This window comes from Ailuropoda melanoleuca, chromosome 13 (genome assembly GCF_002007445.2).
Source record: "Ailuropoda melanoleuca isolate Jingjing chromosome 13, ASM200744v2, whole genome shotgun sequence".
Lineage (NCBI taxonomy): Eukaryota > Metazoa > Chordata > Mammalia > Carnivora > Ursidae > Ailuropoda > Ailuropoda melanoleuca.
This window is the reverse complement of record NC_048230.1, coordinates 86,021,004-86,045,050: the sequence shown is the minus strand read 5'-3', so window position 1 is coordinate 86,045,050 and position 24,047 is coordinate 86,021,004. Positions and strand designations below refer to the sequence as shown.

The 24,047-nt window shown below is 41.8% G+C and overlaps 1 protein-coding gene across 5 annotated transcripts in view; it reads left to right on the top strand.

The window, feature by feature from the left end:
* KIF16B (kinesin family member 16B) overlaps positions 1 to 24,047 on the top strand; it is a 290,550-nt gene that overhangs the window by 61,029 nt on the left and 205,474 nt on the right. For all 5 annotated transcript variants that reach the window (XM_019801572.2, XM_019801575.2, XM_019801573.2 and 2 more), the window contains 2 exons: positions 696 to 761; positions 3,894 to 3,953. In XM_019801572.2, the coding sequence (XP_019657131.2) occupies positions 696 to 761; positions 3,894 to 3,953 (126 nt within the window). The remainder of the gene's footprint in view (positions 1 to 695; positions 762 to 3,893; positions 3,954 to 24,047) is intronic.

Here is a 24,047-nt window from a genome sequence, read left to right as displayed (position 1 = left end):
GACATCCTAGGGAGTACTAGGTCCCTGCCTTTCAGATTATGAGTTCCAAACACAGAGCCCCCGTGTGCCCCACCTGGCTCCCTTTGCCTCGCCTGTCTCTGTCTACCTTGTCCCATTTCTAACGTGATTTTGGTGTTTATCATTCTCATGTCAATATTTACACCTTTGCAACATGGATAAAGAAATGGGTACGTAGATTGTGGTGTAGCCGTACCATATGTGGAGTATAATCCAGCAGTGAAAATAAATGAATTTCGTTTGCATGTATCAACATGTGTAAATCTCAGGAGCCTGTGGTTGAGCAAGACTTATGCTTCTTCTTGAATTTTTACATTGTGCGTATTCAAAACAGATGAATCCTTTCAGATCTAGGGATTTAGGTTGTGTTTGATTTTGGCAAAATGTCAGTATGTTACATGTTTGTCTTTTTCCTTTGCTTTACTGATTTGTATTGCAAATGTAGGCTTGCTAGGATGCCTTGGTTTTGAATGTTATGAGATATGATATGAGATATGAAATACTGATTAAAGACTTAGTGATGACTGATACTTTTTGGCGAGTGTGGGACAATATGTTTTACCTCTGCTTAATAGTTTATGTGTTTATTTTTGATAATTTATCAATTATGGACAAATCCTTCCTGTAGATAATTGCTGTTTACTAATTGCTATTCTCTTTTATGGCTTAAATTGTAGATTGCCCTCCTAGACTCCCCCACAGCCTTAAGTATGGAGGAAAAACTTCAGCAGAATGAAGCAAGAGTAAGTGATACCTCGACTTGTTGTTTTTTTAAATCCTAACTTTTGCTTTTGTTTTAATTGCATGCTTTTTTGGTACTTGCTGCTCGAAACTCATTTTCTTTCTTCATTTCACTTAACCCTTCCTCTGCCTCACCCCATTTTTAAAGAAGCACAGTTGGGGCTCCTGTGGCTCAGTCAGTTAAGCATCTGACTTCAGCTCAGGTCATGATCTCAGGCACCTGGGATCGAGCTGGAGCCCCGCTGTCCTGTCCAGCTCTGTGGTCAGCAGGGAGTCTCTTTCTCCCTCTGCCCAGACCCCCGCTTGTGTGCTCTCTCTCTCTCAAATAAATAAAATATTGAAAAAAAATAAAGAAGCACAATAGTTGACTTTTTATGTGTCTTATCACGTTCTTTATGACTTACTAAATGTCTGGTACATGATAGTTAACTGCAATTGAAATTCACATGCAGGCCGTGCTGATGAAGCAGGTAGGCCACTGGGTCCTTCGGGGCAGACGGGAGCCCTGGGTCAAGGGAGGCCACATTCAGCATTCATGAGACAGCAGTGGTCCTCACAGCTTCACCATAGCTGAAGCATGACCACTGTTTAGCTTTTTTGTCATCCTTTTACTTTGTTTCTGGTGGGAAGTGCGGCCCTTGGAGAATCCATCCCGGGTAGATGCATAGCTTCCCTTAAGCTAGTGAGAGTTGAGGCAGGAAGAGCGAGTGGCAGGGAGTGACTGGCAGAGAGGGCAGCTCTGGCGATGTCGTGGCCCCGACGTCTCATGGCTGACCTGGTTCTACACTCTTTCTGTTTTTTTTTTTTTTTTAAATACTCCTCTTTGGAAAGCAAAATAGGCATTGAGAACATTTTCAGGATTGGATTTTGTTCACTGTGCCAAATGGTTAAAACAGATTGAGAAAGAAAATTGGATTCTGTTGGTAAGCTTTTCAAGAATACACCATATTGAAAATATAAATTGGGTTGTAGTTAGGAACTTGTTGACAAGTCCCTAGATAATTCTGCTGATGAATTTGCTGATAATAGCATTAGTAAAAACATTAGATTCTTAATCCCTATTTGTCTCATGAAATTTTATATTTTAGTACTCGAATTCTAATTTCGAGTGCTCTGAAATGTCCGGATATAGTCTTAAATTGTTTCTTAATAATCGTTTTCAGGAATACCTAGCAAGTTAATAGAAACCAATAAACATTTTAATTTAAATGCATTACACATGCTGTGACAGAAATGACTACCTATCTCGTTCATAACAATTTGTAAGTTTTAATCTATTTTTTTGCTGACCTTTTACAATTGTTTGCTATCTGCTTGTCTGTAAATCTTATCACCTGATCATTTGTTAGAGGTGGTATCCCACGTTTGTCTGTTTTATAGATGAAGATCATTTGCTTTAAATTCAATAGTAAAATCAACTCAAGGCATACTTAACAATTTGTTGAAAGCTAGAATTATTTGATTGAATTGGAAAAGGATTGATTGGCTTGTCGTTTCTTCAGGGAGAACATACCTGTTGGTGAAATGCAGAAGCATTTACTGTTGAATCCTGTGTTTCTCAGATAAATTGCCAGTGAGAATCTGTTAACTGATTATTATCATAAACTGGTAAATTCCATACACCAATCTTTTCTTCTCCTATAGGGAGAGAAGGCATAAGACTATTGTCTCTCTGAAAGCTTCTCCAAAACGAACCCCGATAGCCACGTGCTTTAATTGCTAGCATCAGAGACTGAGTTTGGCATCACTCGGGGGTGAAAGACCGGAGCATACGCACAGTCCCAGGCAGCAACGACAGTCTTCACAAACCATTAAAAACGTGAAAAGCAAAGCTAGACCATGTCAGTCCTGTGTCTTTTATTTATTTTTAACCAAGAAGATGATGGATTCTGACTTTACTAACTAGTAAAAATGAGGAGATATGATTTTAACTTAGTCCAGCCCTATTTGGGGTAAATGGAGTAAAGTGAATGACCACGGAACGATTGGATATAGGTGGGTTAGATATGCTTTGGTTTTCCTCTTGGGTAAACCGTTGCTCCGGTTTCTCCAGTTCTTGTCAGTCACAAAGGCTTTCTGTCAGGAAGGTTTCTGACATGAATGCCCTTTCAGTTACGGTACTGAGTGGCATGTGCGAAGTGTCTTCCTCTTGGGAGAGCGTGCAGGCAGGTGTATCCCAGTGTGCACGTTGGCCCAGTTAAGTAAGCTAACTTCTCAGTGGGTTCTGATGGGATGGGAGTGTGAAGGTGGCAGAGTGCTTAATTAGAGGAGGAGAAAGGCTTTGAAAGGACGGAGTGTCCTCTGTCCAATCACGTCATCCACCCCGCCCCTCACTCTGTTTTAGCTTCAGGGATATTCCTTTTTACAGGACACATTCTCTTTTTCTACCTCTCAGTTAGGTACTGTATCACTGAGTTACTTACTAGAATTACTTACTAGGACCATTTAAAAAGTTTTATGGAACCAGCAGACTATTTTCATTAAATTTGAGAAGCAATTTCCAACTGTGCTGTGTTCAACAATTGGGGATGTTTTTTCCCCTGAGTTATAGCAGACAGGAAAGAAGCTGATTTTTATCAAAAGATTTTTGCTTTTACTAAAAGAGTTAATTAAAGAGCTACCTTAAAAAAAAAAGATAGAATGAGATTTATAAACCCTATTAATTAGCTAAAAAAGCAGATTATCTCTTAAAGAAAACTGCAGCATCCAAGGTGATTTAATCACCACATCTAATTAGAAAAAAAATAAATCACTGTTTTTTTAGAACCTAAAGTATAATCAGGAAAAAGTAACCCATTTAATGGGACATTGTCATCCTTAAACTTGTCATTTTTGGTTAATATCCAAGGAAGCAGCTTTTATTTTAGTATACCATGAAAAGGAATGTTGTAAAACTCTAGGCAACTTGACAAATTTTTTTTCCTGTTCTTTCCTTTGCCTTAATGTAGGTTGCAGGATGAGATCAGCTTGTTTGATTTATCTTTGGTGATGGTTCTTTCAGGGATTGAAATTGCTGTCTAATTAAAAATATATTGTACCTCCTTCCATAAGCTCTAAGAGTTTGGAAACTTTCTAGAAGAAAATCACAGTAATTTCCTTATGGAGCAATCACACATGTGTGTTTTTCCTTTTAGGTTCAAGAATTGACCAAGGAATGGACAAATAAATGGAATGAAACCCAAAATATTTTGAAAGTAAGGACTGTAATAAGGTGCCTTAATCTTACTATCTTGGCTTAAATAGGTAAAAGTTTTTTTTCTTTCTTTCTCAAATATGGCTATTTATGTGCTTTGCTTAAGGTAAGATCAGTGACTTGGGGGATTGGGGTTCTGGTTTGATTTCAGAGTGAAAATGTAGCTATGAGACATTAAAGCTCTGTGTGTTTTAACATGTAGAGGGGATGCTGTTTCCACTTGTTGTTTTTCCATTTTTGACTTAGCACATATTAAACTCACCTTAATATTCAAGGGCATCCTTAATTTTCAAGACATCCTTCCTGCCTTTGTTAAACCCAATGTAAAAGCGATATGTTAGGTGAGAAAAAAAATATATTCCTTGGCAATATTGTAGAATATGCATGCATTAGCATGGCTAGATTTCAGAAATTTCTGATCTAGTAATTTCCTATTGGAGTTTTGATCTATGTGTCTCAAGGGCTAGATAGAGATGGTCTGCCGGTTTGGAGAGGCTCCTCCTGAAGGGTGTCACCAGTGGCCTCTAGTTTTCATCCTCAAAATGCTTCAAAATACGTCTTTATTCATGTTCCCAGTTTTTGCTGGGTTGGCAGGAAACCTGAGTTATCTGTTGAGGGTCAGCCATGCCAGGTTTGAGGTTCAGACCTGAATATAAGCTTTGATAGTGTCTGACTTCACCTACGAGAGAAGGTGATTCAGAGATCACTGAATCCTGGGTTTGTTTTTGGGCCGGTTCAGTCAAAGCTTCCCAAAGGAGTGAAGTCTCCTCTGCCATTGACAAGGCTGGATAGATGAATTTTAGCTGCACATCTTGGCAGAAGCCTAACTTGGATCCCCTGTACCTGAAAACAGGGTACCTACTTAACTGTGTCATGGGGGCAAGCTCTTGAAGGGCCTGGCTTAGCCAGTTAGCTCTGTGTCTCACCCCTGAGAGGGATCCGCAGCGTATTGTGTTCAGTTCTCCATGTGCCATTTAGGTGGCTTGGCCCGCTTTGGGGCTGGAAGAGACTGTGTCTCTTGAGGTGGGTGGGTTGTGATGGTCTGAGAGATGATACTTCCGGTTACAGAAAGCACTGCCCTGAGTGAGGGTTTCTGAGTCCAGACGTTCTTTCCTCCCCTCCTGGTTCTGGTCATAGGGTCGTATTATCTTGAGGTATTTCCTCAGCGTTTCCTGTGGGAGAGATTTTTGTGCAGGAAACCGAGCCAGGAGCTCACTGGCATTTTGGGGTAGTCAGGTGTGGAGTGAAACACCCCCCGAGACGTGGGTAGTTTTCATCCTGCAGCGGCATCATCTCTCAGAAGCAGTGCCTCCGTCCCTGCCTCTGAAGCCCACGTCGTTTGACCTTTCATGGCACAATGTGCACTTTCCTCAGCGAATTTGCAGAGAGAGGCTGGAAATCTGTTCCATTTACGGAAGAGAGAAACCGAATAGTTAGCTCTGAAAATCACTGCGTGTAATGCCAGTTAGCACAGGAGGCAGTGCCAGTACATGGAAGACTCAGCCTCGGCCTTCTGCTGTGGGCAGTCCTGGTCCCTGGAGGCGCGGTTTCGTAACTGCTCTGTGGAGGGATGCATCCTGAGAGCCGCCATGATGAACCCGTCAGCTGCTTTGTTCCGCTTTTCCTCCGACGGTGATTTTGGGCTCTGAAGCTAAGCCGTCCTGCAAGTCCATTATTCATAAACCTTTTTATTTTTTAAGTAACTTTTAAGATGCGGAGAGTGGAAATGTGATGTGTGCTAGGTATTAAAGGTTATGAGAAAGGCTAATGATATTTCACATTTTTCCATCTCATGCTCTTGCAAGCCCATTTTGGATTTCTCTACTGGTATTTGTGTTTTAAATCTGTAGTCATTTGATATTTTAAGGGCTGTCTTCCTCTCTTATTGGAAGACAGTACCTGAGGCCTGAGGTAAAAAAAACCCAAAAAACTAAAAAAACGAAAAAGAAAGCAGCTACTCAAATGCTGTTTTTGAAAACATTCTTTGGAAATTGATGAGGAAAGGGATTGTTATCCGATGAGTTTGTATCTGTGTAGTTTATGAAATCCTTTCTCATGTTTCTTTTGTCAGACTGTTCCCTCAGTCAGCTTTTGCTTCAATCATGCTGTATAGAATTCACTCCAACCCAGTGGCTTAAAACAGCAGTTCCCTTCATGCATGTATAGATTAGGGTGGGGGTTGGCTGGATGAACCTGGCTTGGCTGGGCTCAGGTCCAGGCTGTGGGTAGGTTCCAGGTCTGCTCCACATGTCTCTCATCCTCTTGGACCAGCTGTTGTCCGGGGCATGCTCTCTCATGGTCTTGGCCAAGGTACAAACAGGCAGGCCTAGTTGTGCAAGCACATTTCAAGCTTCTGTTTGCACTGTGCCTGCTAACATCACGTTGACCAAAGCAGGTCACTTGGCTGAGCTGAAAATCAAGGGGGAAAGAAGTATACTTCTTTCGCAATAAGGTGATGCCAAGGGTGTAAATGTACAACCCTCTTTGAGATCAGTGGTTTCATTTACACATGCCCATGCTAAAATGTGAGTCTTCAAAGTCTGGGAACTTGCTCTTCTAGAGATTTGCACATTTTATAGACTGGCCCAATGAACCATCAAGTTCCCAGAATTATGTTCGTGGTCAGGACCCAGTTGTTGACTCTGCCCGTTTGCCAGTTACTGTCCTTTTCAGGTCCCAAATTCTGGCCTTTTCAAGCCCCAAATTCTGAACATGCAAGGAGAGACCTCTGGGGAAAAGAACAAAGAGAGTTAAAATATCCAGGGGATTGAAGGGAGAGGTGAGGGCTGATTCGGTGTTTGTTGGCACCATGAGTGCCTGCCTTGTTGCTTTTTCTTGTCCAAGTATATCAGTGAGTCATTTCAGAGGACACACATGGATAATGTTTGAAGAGAGGACTAAGGAGAGGAGCATAACCCATCTTCTCAGTCATCAGAATGATGATCTTTGTCGGTATCGAGCCACCTGTGCCGTATGCTTGTATCTCTTCCTTCAGTTATAAGACCCGGGATTAGTCTACCGGCATACATCACGCAGAGTTGCTTCAGGAATATATGGGAACCCCCTCTCATGCAGAGGTAGGAGTCTCATTCAGTGTGTAAGGCAAAGTTCCCTTAATGGCAGAATTACGCTTGGAAAGTCCCTTCATTTCCCTGGAAGTCACTAGATCTTGAGCTCCTGGATGCTCACAAGCCAAGGAATAACTTTGTTCCCTTCTTTTAATTTGGTAGGTGGCTTCCCTTGCTCTGGATGAGTGATCCAAGGTCCTCTTGAGTCAGGGTGGAGGGAGAGTGGAAGGCTGTTGGCCAGATTCATGCTCTGACAAAGGGTGATGGCTGTTTATAGCCAGGCTGGTGGCACCGTGGTGACAATGACAGAGCCCTAGGCTTTGATCTGTGATTTGGGTCAGAGGCTTCCATTCTCTTTCTGACTCACTGGGTCATGACACCCACAACTGTCACATACCCTGGTTCCTAGCATGGAAATCAGGGTGGATGGCAACCTCTACTCTAGATCCAAGTTAATAGGCTAAGACATAATACAGTGCTTGGAGTTATTTTGAAAGTGGCCAATGAAGGTACAAAGTATGTTAATCTTAAGGAGGCCGTTCTTGGGCAGTTAGGCAATGAGAGTTTTAATTATTGTCGTAATGTACTCCGTATATCCACTCTCTTGCCCCTTAACCTTATTTTCATTAATCTTCATTTTCTGGAAATTAAACTTCAGACTCCCAGAGGCAGTGGTCTCCTCTGTTCCCTATTTACTTTGACAATTCTCCCTGCCCCAGGACCCCTGGGATCCCACCTGTGCTTCCAGAAGTCTTGCTGGTCCTAGCACATACCTGTGCATTGGGTCTCTGAGTGTTTCTTGGCCTCTGCCTGCATTGCTCCACTATTCCAGATGCTTCCTTCCCCTTTGTAGGCCTGTCAGAATCCATGTGGAAGCGCTCTCTCTGGTCTCACTTTGCCCCCACTTCCCAGCTGGAATGATTTTGTTCTCCTTGGGCCTTTATAACATTTGGTTTTACCTCTGTCACAGCATCCATCATAATCTGAGGTTGGTGGCCTTGATATCTCCCTCTGAATAGGAGCAGGGTCTGGGCAAGGACTGTCTCTTTATCATCCTATGAGCCACCTTCTAGAACTCTGCTTCTCACAAAATAGGCATGCAGCAAAAACTTAACTGCATTAAAGTAATATCAAGAAACAAAAACCAGGACCTTTATATTAATTTGCTAGGGTGGTTATATGAAATATCACAGACTGGGGGGCTTAAACAGCAGAAATTTATTTTCTTGCAGTTCTGGAAACTATAAGTCCAAGACCAAGGTGTTGACAGGGTTGGTTTCTCCTGAGGCTTCTCTCCTTGGCATGTGATTGGCTCCCTTCTCTCTGTGTCCTCACATGGCCTTTTCACAGTGTGCCTGCACTGCTGGTCGCCCTCTGTATCCTCATTGCCTCTTTTTATAAGGACATTGGGCAGACTGTACCCTAACTGCTTCATTTTAGTGTAATTATTAGGTTCTGGGGAGTGGGACTTCAACAGCTGAATTTGAGGGGGACACAATTCAGCCCATAACGACCTGGAAGCATACCGATCTGATGGTGCGATGGGAGAAGTAACACGGAGTGTTGTGCAGGTGGTGGTCTTGTCCTTCCTCTACCTTCCAGCATTTGTTTCTCATTCTTCTTTGAGAGGCTTATACGTGAGTGTGTGTTTTTTATTCCTGGAAGGAGTGTGGGTGGCTGCGTTCCTTCAGATTATAGTTCGTCCTTCACTTCGATCAGTCAGATACTTGCCATTCAATGTGTGGCTCCTGGACCAGCAGCATCACCATCACCTGCGAGCTGCAGATGTGCTCAGTCAGAATCTAAGATGCCTGGGTCTGCACCATAATGTTTGAGGAAGGGTGGAACAGTCTTGGGCTCTTTTGCTCTCAAATCTCTTCTCCCCCTTCTCAGGCTCTGCCTTGGGTTATGGGGGACGGACCCCCGGGGGCTGCCCTTCCTCGGGCTCCTGTGGGACTCCCCGCGAGATTGGAGCAAGAGAGCAGACCTCTTGTGCTCCAACTTCTTGTGGCATCCACACGGCCCCTCCCGGGTGCCGTTCTGCCTGGTGACACAGCCCTGGCTTCACGCCTGTGTCCCTCCTGTCCACGAGTGATGCCGGTTCCTGCTGTCAGTTTGTGGGTGGCCTCACCATCCTCAATGGCTTTCAAGCTCCTCCTTCAGCCAAGTAACCAATTCCTTGTTTTAAAGCCCCTGGGATGTAAGCCCTGAAGTAGTTTCTGTGTCATGGTTCGACCTGGTCTGGCACCAGAGTCCCACGTCCCGGGCTCTTGCCATGCTGCGCCAGCTCCTGAGCGTCCGTATTTACTCCTCTTCTCTTTCTGATTTCTCTGGTCTCTTAGAATGCTGCCCCGACATGTTTTTCATCCTGGCTGAATTTGTGTTAAACGGTGATAACTCTCTTGGGTCTTGGAACTTAACGTTGTGATAAATCCAGCATCCATAAGCCTTGGGATCAGTGCATTCCTGAGGCCGTGGTATGGGTTCCCCTTTTGCATAGCTTTGCTATTGGGCCGACTGCTCAGTGTTTGAAGTGGTTTATAAAGTGACTACTTAATACCCTTCCTGTGTGCCTTTTGGCTTGGCTTTTTATAAATCCCGTATGTTTTACTCCTGATGAATTTTTTCAAGTAACAAGTCCACAAATGCTTTGTCCATTCCCATTTTCTCCCCCCGCCCCGGACTCTTTACATACCTCTTTGGTTTGTCTGCTCAGGACACATTTTGGTTTCTCTGTTCTTGTATTTCATAAACGAATGAAAAAAATGTTCAAAGATATGTTATCTGACTTCCAAATAACTCCTTGAATTCTGTGCTTCAAAATAAATCACAATCAGCTTGGACCACAGCATAAAGCACTCGAGTGTCTGACAGATGGTGTGGCAGAAGGGAGCGCTGACTCTGGGCTCAGGCTGTCCAGAGCCCAACCGCAAAGTGCTGCCTGCAGCCCTGAGAGCTCTCTCTGTTTGAATCCCTTCAGCACTGGCTACTCTTCCCACTTTTTATTAAATAGGGTCTCCTCCTTCCTGAAAACATATCCTTTGATTACTCGAGGTCTGACTTGCTTTTGTGTTTTCATTGTCCCGTGTAGGACATCTGACTGTGACTTGGCACAAGGGTGGGTTGGGGAGGAAGCAGGCTGCCCAGACACAGAGGCTGCAACTGGAGATACTTGCCCTTGAAAAGTGGGCTAGTTGTGTAAGTCGAATGAAAGTTGTTGTTTTTTCAGACATTAATTAAACAGAATTTTTTGTTCTTGCACACACTAAGCAATGTTTGTTGAATTTGGGGGATGGAGCATATTTGAATCTATGTGATAGCGGGATCCTAATGCAGATGATTTAAGTTTAAATCATGCTGGTGTCTTAATATTCCATCTCTGGGGAAGAGAAGAGGCAGGACGCGACAGGCCCGTGGCAGAGCCGGGTAACACTTTGACTGAAGAAAGTGTCTTACTCTTTCAGAATGTTTTGACTAATAGGAAGGAGAGTAAAATGAAATTGGAATCCTTTCTTGGCTTAAGACTTTCTGAGCTTAAATTTGGTAGATAGGTTTACTTTAAACCAACTGATTTCTGTTTTATGATAGAATCAGTCAACTGAACATTTGTCTCTGGAAGATTATGACAACCTATAATAGATTTTTTTTTTTCTTCCCCTGGGCTGTCTGTGGTTTTCCATTTCATGGAGCAGACGTGTGTTAGGGATATAATGGGTTTGGAAACAGCACTAATAACTGGGGCAGTTGCTCAGCAGATTGTGGTGGGCCTTTGGCTTCCTCCTGCCCAGGGCACTAAATCCTCTGGTTTCTAGAAAACCCACAAAGAAATCATGGGAAAGATGATGCTTTTTGGGGCCTTTGTCTCCTTTAGATGCAGTTAATCTTGACCTCCTCTTGGTATGAGAATTGAACCGGGGGTAGCTTTAGGATAGAATTTTGTTTATGGACATCGATTTTGCCCAGATTTTGGACTAAGAAGGAGCCATCTCTGTAAACCATGGGTCACCTGCCTTATTAGCAACTGTTTGAGCATTTGATGGTTCAAAATTCTGACCTCACACAGTTTCATGTATTGTTTATAGCTTGTAGTAGCATCTGAAAATTCAGAGTGTTGTCTCTAGGGCTCATTTGGCTACGTGAAGACACTACACTGAATTTCCAAGTGTTCATCCACGCAGAGATTGGCTGCTGAGGGAGTTTTAGAAGTCAGTGCTCTTTCCCCTTTGTTTCTCCTTGTGAAAAGAGAGTCATTCTAGCCTAGCACCTGCTTATTAGTGCTGTCCATGTGCAGGTCATGCCTTTACGATCTCAGTAACTGCCATGTGAGTTTCATTTTTGTAAGTTTTGAAAACTTCATTTTCAAACTTTTGAAAGCTTTTCAGTAAAGAAGGTAATAAAAGGTGGTGAGCGTTTTTTTGACATACCAATATTCTAATAAACTAGCATTGCTGCTTATGCCGATAAAGAAATTCTTAGTGTTACTGTGAATTTAAGAATATTCTCCCTGTAATTGGGGCACCTGGGTGGCACAGCGGTTGGGCGTCTGCCTTCGGCTCAGGGCGTGATCCCGGCATTATGGGATGGAGCCCCACATCAGGCTCCTCTGCTATGAGCCTGCTTCTTCCTCTCCCACTCCCCCTGCTTGTGTTCCCTCTCTCACTGGCTGTCTCTATCTCTGTCAAATAAATAAATAAAATCTTTTTAAAAAAAAAAGAATATTCTCCCTGTAATGCCCAGCTTGACTCATTTTATCTCTTCTGTCCATCTACCCACCACCCGTTCATCTATCCATCCATTCCTGTCCTCTCTCTCCTTCCCTCATTCATTAAACATATGTTTATTGAGAGCATCTTATATGTTAGACATAGTTCTAGGCACTGGGTATAACCAATGAACAAAGCAGAAATCCTTGCCCTCATGGAGATTATTACATCCTAGTGCTAGAAGACTTTTTCCCCCAATTGGGCATTCTTTTGTAAAGCTCCCATAACCTGTCTTCTCTTTTTAAAAATAGATTTATTGGGGCGCCTGGGTAGCTTAGTCGGTTAAGCATCTGACTCTTGGTTTCGGTGCAAGTCATGATATCATAGTTGTAGGATCGAGCCCCACATCAGGCTCTGTGCTCAGTGCAGAGTCTGCTTTAGATTCCCTCTCCCTCTCACTCACTCACACACATATATACATACATACCTTAAAAAAATAGATTTGTTAACAAAACAATATAATCTACTCATCTGATGTGTGATGTTTGAGGCCTCAGATTATGTAAACTACATGTCTTACTTTTTCAGTTCTAGTGTTTTATTAAGGTTAACCTTCTTAAAAATAATTTATGCTAAATGTATTAATATATCTGTCTATAGTGCTTTGAAAGGCCCAGAAACATAGAAAACTTTTTTTTTTTTTTAAGAGAGAGCACATGTCGGGGAAGGGGGAGAGGGAGAGAGAATCTTAAGCAGGCTTCACACCCGGCAAATGAGCCCAACACAGGACTTGATCTCACAACCCTCAGATCATGACCTGAGCTGAAATCAAGATTTGGGCGCTTAACCAACTGAGTCACCTGGGTGCCCCGCATAGAAAGCATTTTTGAAACTGATATGCATTAGGATATGGACTCTGTGAGAATATAGTTTCTGTTTTGTTTGCTGCTGAGCAGGTCTGAACACTGAATAAGTGGAAGGCTAGAAAGGCCCCATGTGGGGATATGTTACTAGAAAAGTTGTTTATGAATGAGTTCATCAATGTATGCTCATCATTCCTTATGTTAGGTTATAAACGCCTCAAGGTCAGGGAACGTTCATTTTTGTATCATAATTTCTAGTGCTTTATATACTATTTCTTTATAACTAGGAAGTGTTTGACGAATAGTGGTTGAACTCAACTGTGTTCTCCCATTTCTGAGAATGTTTTAGGACAAGTTCAAGGACTTTTGCTGCATAGCAGTCTTCCCTAAAACCTAGTGGCTTTTAACAGACTTAATATTTTCCATGATTTTGTGGTACAGACTGGCTCAGTGGATTCCCAGGATGGTCCAGAATGGCTTCACTCACATGGCCGGTGGTTGGCTCCATCTCACCCGTGGATGATCTGGCCTTGTTTCTCTCATCCTCGGGCTTGTTGATATGGTGGTCTTGAGGGATGCTGAGCCCCAGTATCAAAGCATTTTTCAAACCTTCATTTATACTTCGTTTGGTAATGTCTCCTTGGCCAAAGGTACTCATGTGGCTAAAACCAGGGTTAGGTGTGAGGGAATTACCCAGCGATATGGGTTTGGGGTGAGCAGTGCTTCCTTCCATTTTTGCAAAAAACCTGACCACAAGCGTCTTTTTTCTCTGTTCTACTTGTCCCCTTGCCTTAGCAACCAGCCCTCGTGATTTGCAACTGTGTTTTTACGGGTGAACATGTATTCCTGTTTTTCTGTAGAAGACGGAATGGAGAAGAGAGAGGATTTGGGATGGGGGTTGCAATAGAGATGAATTGAGAGAGCATTATAAGAACTTAGTTGTCTCCCCACTCTAATCCGCAGACTAATGTGATTTCGTGTCTGTTTGAACAGAAGTCACCTACCAAACCCTCATGTGCCAAGCCCTTTATCTTTTTTAGTGCATTCACATGTACTGTCTTATTGGCTCTTTCTTGATCTGAAGCAAGAGAAAAAAGATGTGATTGCACTTGACATAGTATGAAGTTGTTAATTTGTCAACCTCTCATGAAAGTTAGACTCTGGCTGTTAATTTCCATCAAACTGTGTGTTCTCCCTGTTTCAAAGTTCTGCTCTTGCGACTGTTTTTTAAGATGAAGGACAGAGTAATAAAGTTAATTGTTCTCTGAAACTGGGGCTCAATAATTAATGGGGGGTACTACCACTGTCAATGCAACCGCATTGGAGGTTGACTGAAGAACTTGGCAGGGTCAGAGGCTAAGAGAGCGATTCCCAGAACCGGCTCTGATGTTGTTAATAATGCCAAAGCTACCATATTTTCCATGGGCAGTTTTCATCTTGAAGGAACTGCCCATAAATAAAGGCGATGCAAGTATATGTTGGTTCTTACTTTTGAATAACGTTTCTGGAGCAAAAGGCTCAGAAATAAGTCACATGCACCCTGTTAAATGTTGGAACCATGCAATAAATTATTTTGAATACATAGGGGATTTTCCTTCTGATCTTTTGCAGCAAGGCATGTGCGCTGACGGGCTCTTACTGCATATTTATTGCCACGGTCAGGGAGGAAAAGATTGCCCGGTCGTATGAAAGCGTGCTTTACGTGCACCTGAACTCAGGGTGTGTTCAAGTGTAGGAACTTGGTTTTGTAGGCAGGGGGCTTAAAAAGCGACCATTTCATGGTACAGAGCAGTTTATTGTTCATGTCACCTGGGAGCACATCTAACTCACCTTGGATGAGTTCTAGCCGTTGTGAGTTTGGGGAGGAGTGTGTACTGGGGAGGGGAAGGGGATGGGTATGGAGTGAGGAGATGGCTCGCAGCCTGCCTCACCTACAGACTTTTGCCTGTGCGCTGTTCTGACCTGGGTTACGTTGACCTCTCCGATTCCCAGAACCTCAGTGAGATGCAGACCATAATCGTACCTGTCACGTAAGGTGACAAATGAACACTTATGGGATGTTTAGAGTGGCGTCCAGCACATAGTTAGTAGTGTAAGCATTACAGTAATGTTAACCATTTTTTATTTGTTTGGTTTTCTGGGAATCCATCCTCTTATATGTAAAACTGCCAGTAATTGAAATCCTCCCAACTGGGCAGAAAAAAAAAATTACATATACGGAAGCTTTCAAAAGTATACAGTTTTCTGCGGTTATGGTGTGACATCACTTCTAAGACATTTTATGGGGTAGCATTTTATGTTTGTTTATTTCAAGTAATAGAAAATCCAATTCCAAATGTGCTTAAATGGTAAAGGGGTTTATTAGCTCACAGAAGAGTGATTGTCTGGAGGTAGCATGGGATTTAAGCATGGTTTGATCAGGGCACTGGCTGTGGTTCTCTGGGATTGTTCTTGCTTTTGCCTTTTTGTTGTAATGACTTCCTCCTCACGCATTCTGCTCTTGGAATGGCACAACAATACTGGCAATTACAGCTTTCTTTTTTTTTTTTAATGTTTTTTAATTATATTATGTTAGTCACCATACAGTACATCCCCGCAATTACAGCTTTCTATCCACCTACCACACCATCTAAATTCGAGGTGTCTGGGTTTCAGAATCCCCAGCAGAATTCTGAGCTTTGCACTGCAAGGTACATTTCTGAACCAATCCTGGGGGCCAGAGAGGTACCCTGTGCTGACTGGTCTTGGCTTGCGTTATCTAAGTCAATCACTTTGATAAGGGAATGGGTGACCCTGATTGGTTGAGATGAACCAGGGCCCATCTTGGGAGCTGGGGTGAGGTCAAGACACCACTGCTGTGCACTGTACACTGGGGGAGTGGGTGAGTCTTGGTGACGCCAAGGGTGTCACTTACTGGGGTGTAAGATATCTTCAGTGCAAACAGGAGATGCAAGGTAGTTGAAACATTTATTTATTTCTTAAAAGAAAATTTCTGAATATGACTCAGAAGTCCTATATTCAGCTGGAAAATTATGTGAAAGGCTAGTTGAATATCTGTACTGTGGTGTGAAGATTTCATATGAGAGAAACTGCTCTTTTTTGGTGTTAGAATAGAAAAATGGCACACAACGAATTCCATGTATTTAAAACCCATTTTCCTCTTTTCCTTTAGATTGATTATGTTATTTAAACTGAGCCCTCAATGTGGGTGTGTTCTCTTCTCCAGGTTTTCCTATGTAGCGTTGAATTTAGCTTAATTTCCAATTGACCCCTTTAGCTTGATGTTTCCCAGCCCAGTCTACCTAGCAACAGTTACTATGAGCAGGGAGCTGGCATTGCCCTCCATCTGTAACACAACAGCGGGTTTTAGGAGATTACTTTTTCTTAGCATCCTGCTTGATTTTGCCTTTGCATTTTTTAAAGATGACAGCAGTTTCTCTTAACTCCAGGCAGCAGAATGATGGTTTTTTAGCAAAAGTGATGGTTTTAAGAAGTATGTATCTGTAAGACAGTATAATTAGCAAGTGGGCATCTTCTGAACAAGAAATATGGACCGAGGCGGTATGTGGATATTTATTACCAGGATATTCTGTTACTTGCAAGGGAGGGGAGATGGCTTGACGTTTCTAATATCTCATGTACTGCTCTATAGCACCAGCTTTGCCAACTAAATACAGCTTTTCCGAGCAAGTTGACTATGTCTTCTAGGTGAGAGGAGTTAATTTCCAGTAGTTGCGATTTCCCCTTGAAAGAATGTAACAACGCAGGCCTCACTGAAGGTGGTCATTTTCCTCTGGATCCAGGACACTCTACATTAATGTGTTTTATGTCAGCCTTTCTCGTACTTGCCATTAAAGTAAAAATTACAGTGGCATTCTTAGCAGATTGGACTGAAATCAGCGACAGAACTTGCTACGACACTTCTTTAAGTTGCAAAGTCCAGTGTCTCATCCAAAGCAACTTAAATGTCAGTTACTCTGCATGTCTCAGAAGTTGTTTTTCCACGCACAAGTCGTTGCCACCCAGAATCACTGTCAGACCTTTTTTAAAGACCATTTTGTGGGTTCTCCAGACTCAAGGAAGAACTGTTGGAGGTGGCACCCCAAAATCTCTACTTTGAACCGTGCTCTGTGCCTCCTCACAAGAGGAGGGACTCCCAGCCCTAAAGCACGTGGCAGATCATCCCTTACAGCGCATCTTGACGTGGTTATTGCGTGGACGTAGGCGCCCGGAGAGAAATGGCACACACAGCTTCCGGCGGTGTTCTGTGGTCCCCATGCTGGGCACTCACGCAAACACTTGGAGCCTCTGGGTGATGCCATTTGAAAAGAAATTTCAACTGAATAGATGATTTTGTGTGTGTGTGTGTGTGTGTGTGTGTGTGTGTGTGTGTGTGTTAAATAGAGTGATTAATTCACAGGACCTTTGGAAAAAAACTATGGGTATTTACTTTTTTGATGACGCTTCAACATACACAAAGTGTGCAAATCAGAAGTGTGCAGCTCAGTGAACGTATGTAAAAAAGTGCCCATCTGAAGTGGGCAGCTCATGCATTTTGCTCTGTGTGTCCACGCATGTAACCCACACCCAGATCAAGGCAGAGAATACTTCCTACTCCCCAGAAGCTCCCTCTTACCCCTCCCTGGTCAGATACTTCCTGTCTCCCTCTCACTGAGGTAGCCGCTCCAGCGACATCTGTCACATAGGTAAGTGTGCCTGTTGTCGGGCTTCGTAGGAATGGAATCATGCAGTGTATTCTGTTTCTGTTTTTGGCTTCTTTTGTGCAGCCTGTTGTCTGTGTAAGATTCATCCGTGCTGGGTTTAGCAGTAGTTTCTTCTTTATTATGAGTCTCCACCACACTCATTTTGTCCATTCTCCTGTTGATTATCTTTGTTTTGGGTTATCTCCCGTCTTTTGTTATGACAAATAGTGCTTCTGTGAACATTCTTGAACCTGTTTTGTCTGGTGCATGCTTTCACTGGGCCCTCTTTTTTCTGGTTCTCATTTTGGTAAGAGTTTGGCCCCCATTTGTCTTTCTTTGGTTTATGTCTGCCCACTCTTTAAGACCAGAGAATCCTTGATCCAAACATCCCCTGTTCCTCGCACAGCTGGCTCTTAGCCTGGGCAAGGCCAAGGGAGCCAGGCAAGACCCCGACCCCAGCGGATCAGGTCTGGAGCCAGCAGGAGCAAAACCATTCATCCACAAACAGCAGATGTTTGCTTTCAGTCAGTGTGGGTTCCTCATGTAATGTTTTTTTCTGTTTTCGTCTGGATCTAGTTTAATTGGGTGATTAACACAAATCACTTCTGATTTCTATAGATTTTTAGAAAGATAATTTTGAAGGTTTTTAATATATTCTGGATTTTTTTTCCCCTAAGTCTTTTTGCACAGCTAGATATTTAATAATTTGTGTACTATAAAGCTGTTAAGGACTGTCTGGTTTTCCTTTGGTAGATTCTGAGGTCCAGAAGGTAGAGACCTGTTTTAATTGTATTCGGACCCGTACTGTGCCACACCCAAATTGCTTTGCATCTGCAATTTAATATTAAGAAGAACAATAGTAGCTAATATTTACTGCACACTTGACTATGTGTCAGGTGTTATTCTAAGTCAGTAATGTTTAATAGAAATGTAATGCAAACTAGGGATGTACTGTATGGTGACTAACATAATATAATAAAAATATCAATAAGAAAAAAAGAAATGTAATGCAAGCCACATAGTAGGGATTTAAAATTTTCTAATAGCAACATTAAAAAAATAAAAAGATATAGCTGAAATTAATTTTAACAATGTACCGTATTTAAACATAATATTATATAGAAAATGGCCACTTTGACTATAATCAATATAAAAATTATTACCAAAGTATTTTATACTTTTTTAATGAGTCCTTGACATGCTTGAATTTTACATTTACAGTGTATCTCAATTCAGATGCTGAATTTGTCTGAGATACACTTGATCAGTGTTTCGATTTCATAAAATTTACAGTTGAAAAGTAGATTCTCATATTAACTCTATTCCAAACATATTTAAAAGTTTTCCAGTAAATCAACTGAGTGTAGTTTAAAAATTTAAACCAATAAATTAAATAAAAATGAGAAGTTCTATGTTCCCACTGCATTAGCCACATTTCAAGCATTCAGTAGACACGTGCATGCCGTAGTTGTAAATGTCATGTGTATTAATTTGTGCCGTTCAGCGGCCTCGTTCTGGTGGCATATTATTATTATTATTTTTTCAGTTTACAGACAAGGAAACTGAGGCCTAGAGGGTGCACAGTTAAGAAGAAGAGGTCAGAATTTGAATGCTGTCTTGGGGTCTGGGCTCATGACTCCGCTGTACTGCCCGGTTCTGGACTTTTTGAACCTGACCTCAGTTCTTTCCACATTCACACACATTGGCTTTTGTTTTAGCCTTCCCTAACCCTTCTCTTTTTTGCTTTTTCATATTATAAAGAATGATGGAACAAGCGGTCTTAGAATGTGACCCCGTATTTGCTGTGAGTTTGGTTGTTCATCAGTGTTTTAAAAACCAAAATAGATGATGGCCACTGTTTAAGTACCATCTGCTCTGTTATCTCTGTAAATGTCAAGGCAAGATTTGCTTTCTGTGAAATAACGGCTCAGGGTTCCTTCTGTGTTTGGTAATGCTCCTTCTTTAATAAAGATTCTGATTTTTTTTTTATTTCCGCCAAGGTTGGGCTTACTCATCTCTTTTGCCTTGGCCCCTTTCTAAAGTCTTTTTCTCTAGTAGAGAGACATGGTTATTTTCCTAGGTATCTGTATTTTTTTTTTTTATCCTTTGTGTTACAGTTGACCCTCGAGAGGGGTTGGGGTGCCGACCTCCTGCACAGTCAAAAAGGCATGTGTAACTTTGACTCCCCCAAAACTTAACCACTCATAGCTTACTGTTGACTGGAAGCCTTGCTGATTTCATGAACAGTCGATTAACACATATTTTGTTTGTTTTAATTTTTATAGAATGTATTTTTACAATAAAGTAAGCTAGAGAAAATGTTATCAAAAATAAGGGAAAATACCTTTACAGTATTGTACTGTAGTTATTGAAAAAAATCTGCATATAAGTGGACCCACATAGTTTAAGTTTGTGTTGTTCAAGAGTCTATTGTATTGCTATTTTGAGTGCTGCAATGGAAGGCAAGCATTGTGGTGATAAGGTGATAATGTGCTGTATTTCATCCTCAGGGGGTATGTTCCAGATTCCTCTAAGATTGCATTCTCTTCCTCTCTCCAGGAGGTCCCTGTTCTCTTCTCTGTGGATCTGGTGTGCATCCCATCACCTTTTCACTGCTTATCTCATTTGAATGAAATGGACAAAGGCCTTGTTCTTTTTTGAGTTCTTTCCCATTCTGGGTGGCCCCATAATTCAGGCTTTTGAAATATCTTGACTATTTTATAATTATTTAAGTCTTTTGAACTGAGACCTGGATTTATCCCTAACTAATTGTGTGTGGCTTGGACCAAATATAACCCCTTTCTCTTGGTCTCTCTTTTTTTTTTTTTTTTTTTCAATTCTTAATGGAGTGGGCTGGTCTAGATGAGCTCTAAGCTTTATCCTATTAGAGAAGGTGTTGGGTTCTTTCTCCGGAGGCTGCATAGAATTATCCCTGTGGGCCTTATACCATGGGTGTAGGAATCCTGTTCTGTTTCTCTGCTTCAGGGGTCTTCAGTGAGGGCTTCCTTTCTGTCCCTTGCTGCTGGACTTTCTTGGGAGGTGGGTGGGGACTATTCTTCTTTTTTGAATGTACCCTGGTGGCCTGTCTCAGTGTGGGCATTTATGTATTACATACATAGTATTGTACAAATCAGAAGTCTACAGCTTGCTGGATCTTCACAGACCAAAATGCCCATATAACCTGCAACCAGGTGAAGAGACAACGTTGTCTGCACCTCAGTGTCCCTGCCATGCCCCCTTCCAGTCACTACTTTCTCCAAGGGAGATGTCTAGCCTGACTTCTGAGAGCATAGCTTTGTGTATCCTGCTTTTAAACTTTATACATATGGAATCCAACAGAATTTTTTTTTTTTTTTTTTTTTTTGGTGACTTGGATTCATTTCTCAGCATTATGTTTGTCAGGTCCATCAATAATTTTGCACATAGTTGGATTGATTTTACTTGTTGCATAAGTGTGGCTGTGTCACAATTTGTTCATTCTACGCTTTGAATTTGGGTTGTTTCCTGGTTTTGGCTGTTAGGAATGGTACTGCTTTGACCCTTCTCGAACATGTCTTTTGGTGAACGTATGTACATATTTCTGTTGGCTGTATACCTTGGAGTAGAATTGCTAGGTCATCGAGCCAGGTGCATGTTCAGCTTTAGTAGAAATTGAAAATAGGTTTTCAAAGTAGTTGTACCATTTACACTCCCACCCGTATGAGAGGCCCAGTTGCTTTCCCTCCTCACCAACATTTGCAGTTTCTTTCTTTCTTTCTTTTTCTATTTTAGCCATTTTCATTGGATCCGTCAAACTGTGGTTCTACTTTGCATTCCTAATGGTATTAAAAAACTTGCCATTATTTTTAATTAGCCTCATTTTCCAAATGACCTCCCCTCAGACCTTGTCAGGAAGTGAGTTGCCCTGGCGTTGGATGCCCTGGGGCACGGGGTGCTCCTCCAGCTTTCCCAGCTCGCGTTGTTTTGTGTATGCAGAGACTTGCTACACAGCCATCTTGGAGAGCTGTCACTTACTCTGTCACCAGTCCTCGCAGATTCCCAAGGGGGACCTTCTGAGATACTGGGGGCATACCAGTGCAGTGATCTGGAGCCAGCCCACATCCAGGGGGTCCTTGGGATTCAGCTTACCTCATTTCCTCTCTGATTTGTCCAGCGTGATTGCTCATCCTGCTGGCCTTCCCCTCCCCCACCCCCCTCTTGAGCTGTTGGGAGCTGGAGCTGTTATTTTAGCCAGGTCAGTGTTCTTTTCTGCCAAGCGAGAGAATAATAACCATAATTATAGCAAAAAATTCCGGGTGCATTTTAAATTAATTGTGTCTCCTCATCTTAGAAACCTTCTTCAATGAACATTCCCAGTAAACTAGGTAAAGACCTCAGCTTACTCTGGTGGCAGTATTTCGCTTAATCGGAATGTTCATGACTATCCTGGTTTAGCAACAAAGCCCACTTAAATTACATTGATTTCTGAAGATCTTTATTAAAAGGCTGTAGACAGTACTTATGGATGAGAAAGTGCAAGGGCACAGTAGATGGAATTTAATGTGTCTTTTTATCTAGGTCTGGAGTTATCATCTAAACATCTTAACTCTTTTATGCTCCACACCGATTTCTGTTTCAGATCTCCTTTCTTTCCCTATGGCACTGTCTTCCTCAAAGTGCCATGTCATTGGGTATGGTTTAAGTAATTTAAAAAAAAGTGCTGAAAGAGATCTTAAAGATCGTCTTGTTCACAGAACATGGGATATTAGAACAAGGGGCCCAGGCATGAACCTTGGTGAAACTCTTCCCCTGTCCCAACCTACTTTTTTTTTTTTAAAGATTTTGTTTATTTATTTATTTGACAGAGATAGAGACAGCCACCGAGAGAGGGAACACAAGCAGGGGGAGTGGGAGAGGAAGAAGCAGGCTCATAGCGGAGGAGCCTGATGTGGGGCTCGATCCCGTAACGCCGGGATCACGCCCTGAGCCGAAGGCAGGCACTTAACCACTGTGCCACCCAGGCGCCCCTACTTTTTTTTTTTTTAAATGGAAATTGAAGCCAAGAGAAATTAAATGACTTGGTCTCAAACTTCTAGAGGTAGAACCAGGGCTAGCTCCTGTTTTCTTATTCATCATTCAGTGCTGTTTAATTATACTTTACTTATCTTTTAAAATGGCTTCCAGACACCTAGATTCGTAGTACAAAAATGGCACTTTACTTTGATGAAGAGAATATAGCTAGCCTGCATCTTTTTGGATATAATTTTAATATGTGAAATTTGCAGACAAGATTTAGCCAGTGGCATATTTAAATCAGCAAGCCATTCTATAATAGGCTTCATCTGCATTTAAATTATTCTTCAGAGATTTTGAAAGTTGGTTTTGAGTAAATGGCTTGTATTTATTGTTATATTAAGCCAGACTGCTTTTTGGTTCAATTTAACAGGAAGTCTTTTAATGTCTGCAGAATCTCCTGCCATTTCAGTCTGCTGTTAGTAAATAAAGATATGTTTGCATTTAAAACAAACAAAAACACGGGAGAACAAAATTATTTATTTCAGCCAAATAAGTGTATCTTCTCAGTGGGTTAATCTTAGGAGATATTTTAAATTTTGGATTAGAAGGTAATTGACAACTGGCAGTTTTAATTAGGAAAAAATGACATCTATTTTAGAGTTAGACATACTGCATTTTTATAATATGCAGTTAATATGATAATTTGAAAGAAATATTGCGCCAAGGGTGCATTTCAGTTTCTTACCACTAGATGTCGCTGCAGATAGGAAAAACAAGCTCGCTGCCTATTTAATTCCAGGGTCCTTGGTAGTGAAGTTGTCTGAGAGGACGTGACAGGTCCTGCTAAGTGGACTTGGGCCTGGTTACTGATTTCTGGATGCCGAGTCTCTGTGACAGATAAATTGTGAAGAATTTGGTATAAACTCATGTCTCGTTGCAGCTGACTTGAGAATTGCTGCTGAAAGATGTAAATGTACCTTCACATTTCTGGAGATTCTTTTCTCAGTTTTAAAGTAGTTTTCCTAAAATTGCTGCAGGAGCAGAACACCTGGATAATACCTCACAGCTAAGAGCTTTCTTAAATCTGGGTATAAGGTGGTCATTTTGATTAGCTTGCCACTAGAAAGCTTTCTTTGTCATTTGCTTATATTTGTCACTTAAAAAATTTGTTGCTATGGCATTTCTCCTTTTATCTCACATTTTCCTCATTTTCAAATCCAGATATGCTTGAGAGAATTAAAATATATCATTCCCTGTCTTCCCTTTGCATTACCAGTTGTACATTTGGTATTTTCTCCCTTGATTTTTGGTAGAGTGGATGCAGAGTTCTCCTCCTTGGTTTCTGGTGGATTGTGAAGCTAAGAACCTTCATAAATATTCAGGTTGAATTTTCTTCTAGCCTTTTCCTTGTTCAATTAATAACAAGTAAGGGTGCAAACTCTGGAACCCGACTACTTGAAATCCAGTCCCAGCTCTGCTGGTTGCTAGCAACGTGACCTTGGGTGCCTCAGCTTCCTCATCTGTGGAATGAGGAGAATAGTACCTGTCTCATTGGGTTGTTATGAGGATTTAGTGAGTTGTTTGTAAAAGCGCTGAAAGCAGTGATTGGCAAATAATGTTCTCATCTAAGGACTTGTTAAATAAAAGACTTTAGTTTCCGGCACTCAATGGGCACATTTATAAACGGTAAATAATCTAAAGCATATTCGGTTTAGCTAGGGAGGGAAGGAGAAACATTTTTTTTCTCTTACAGATGAACTGGA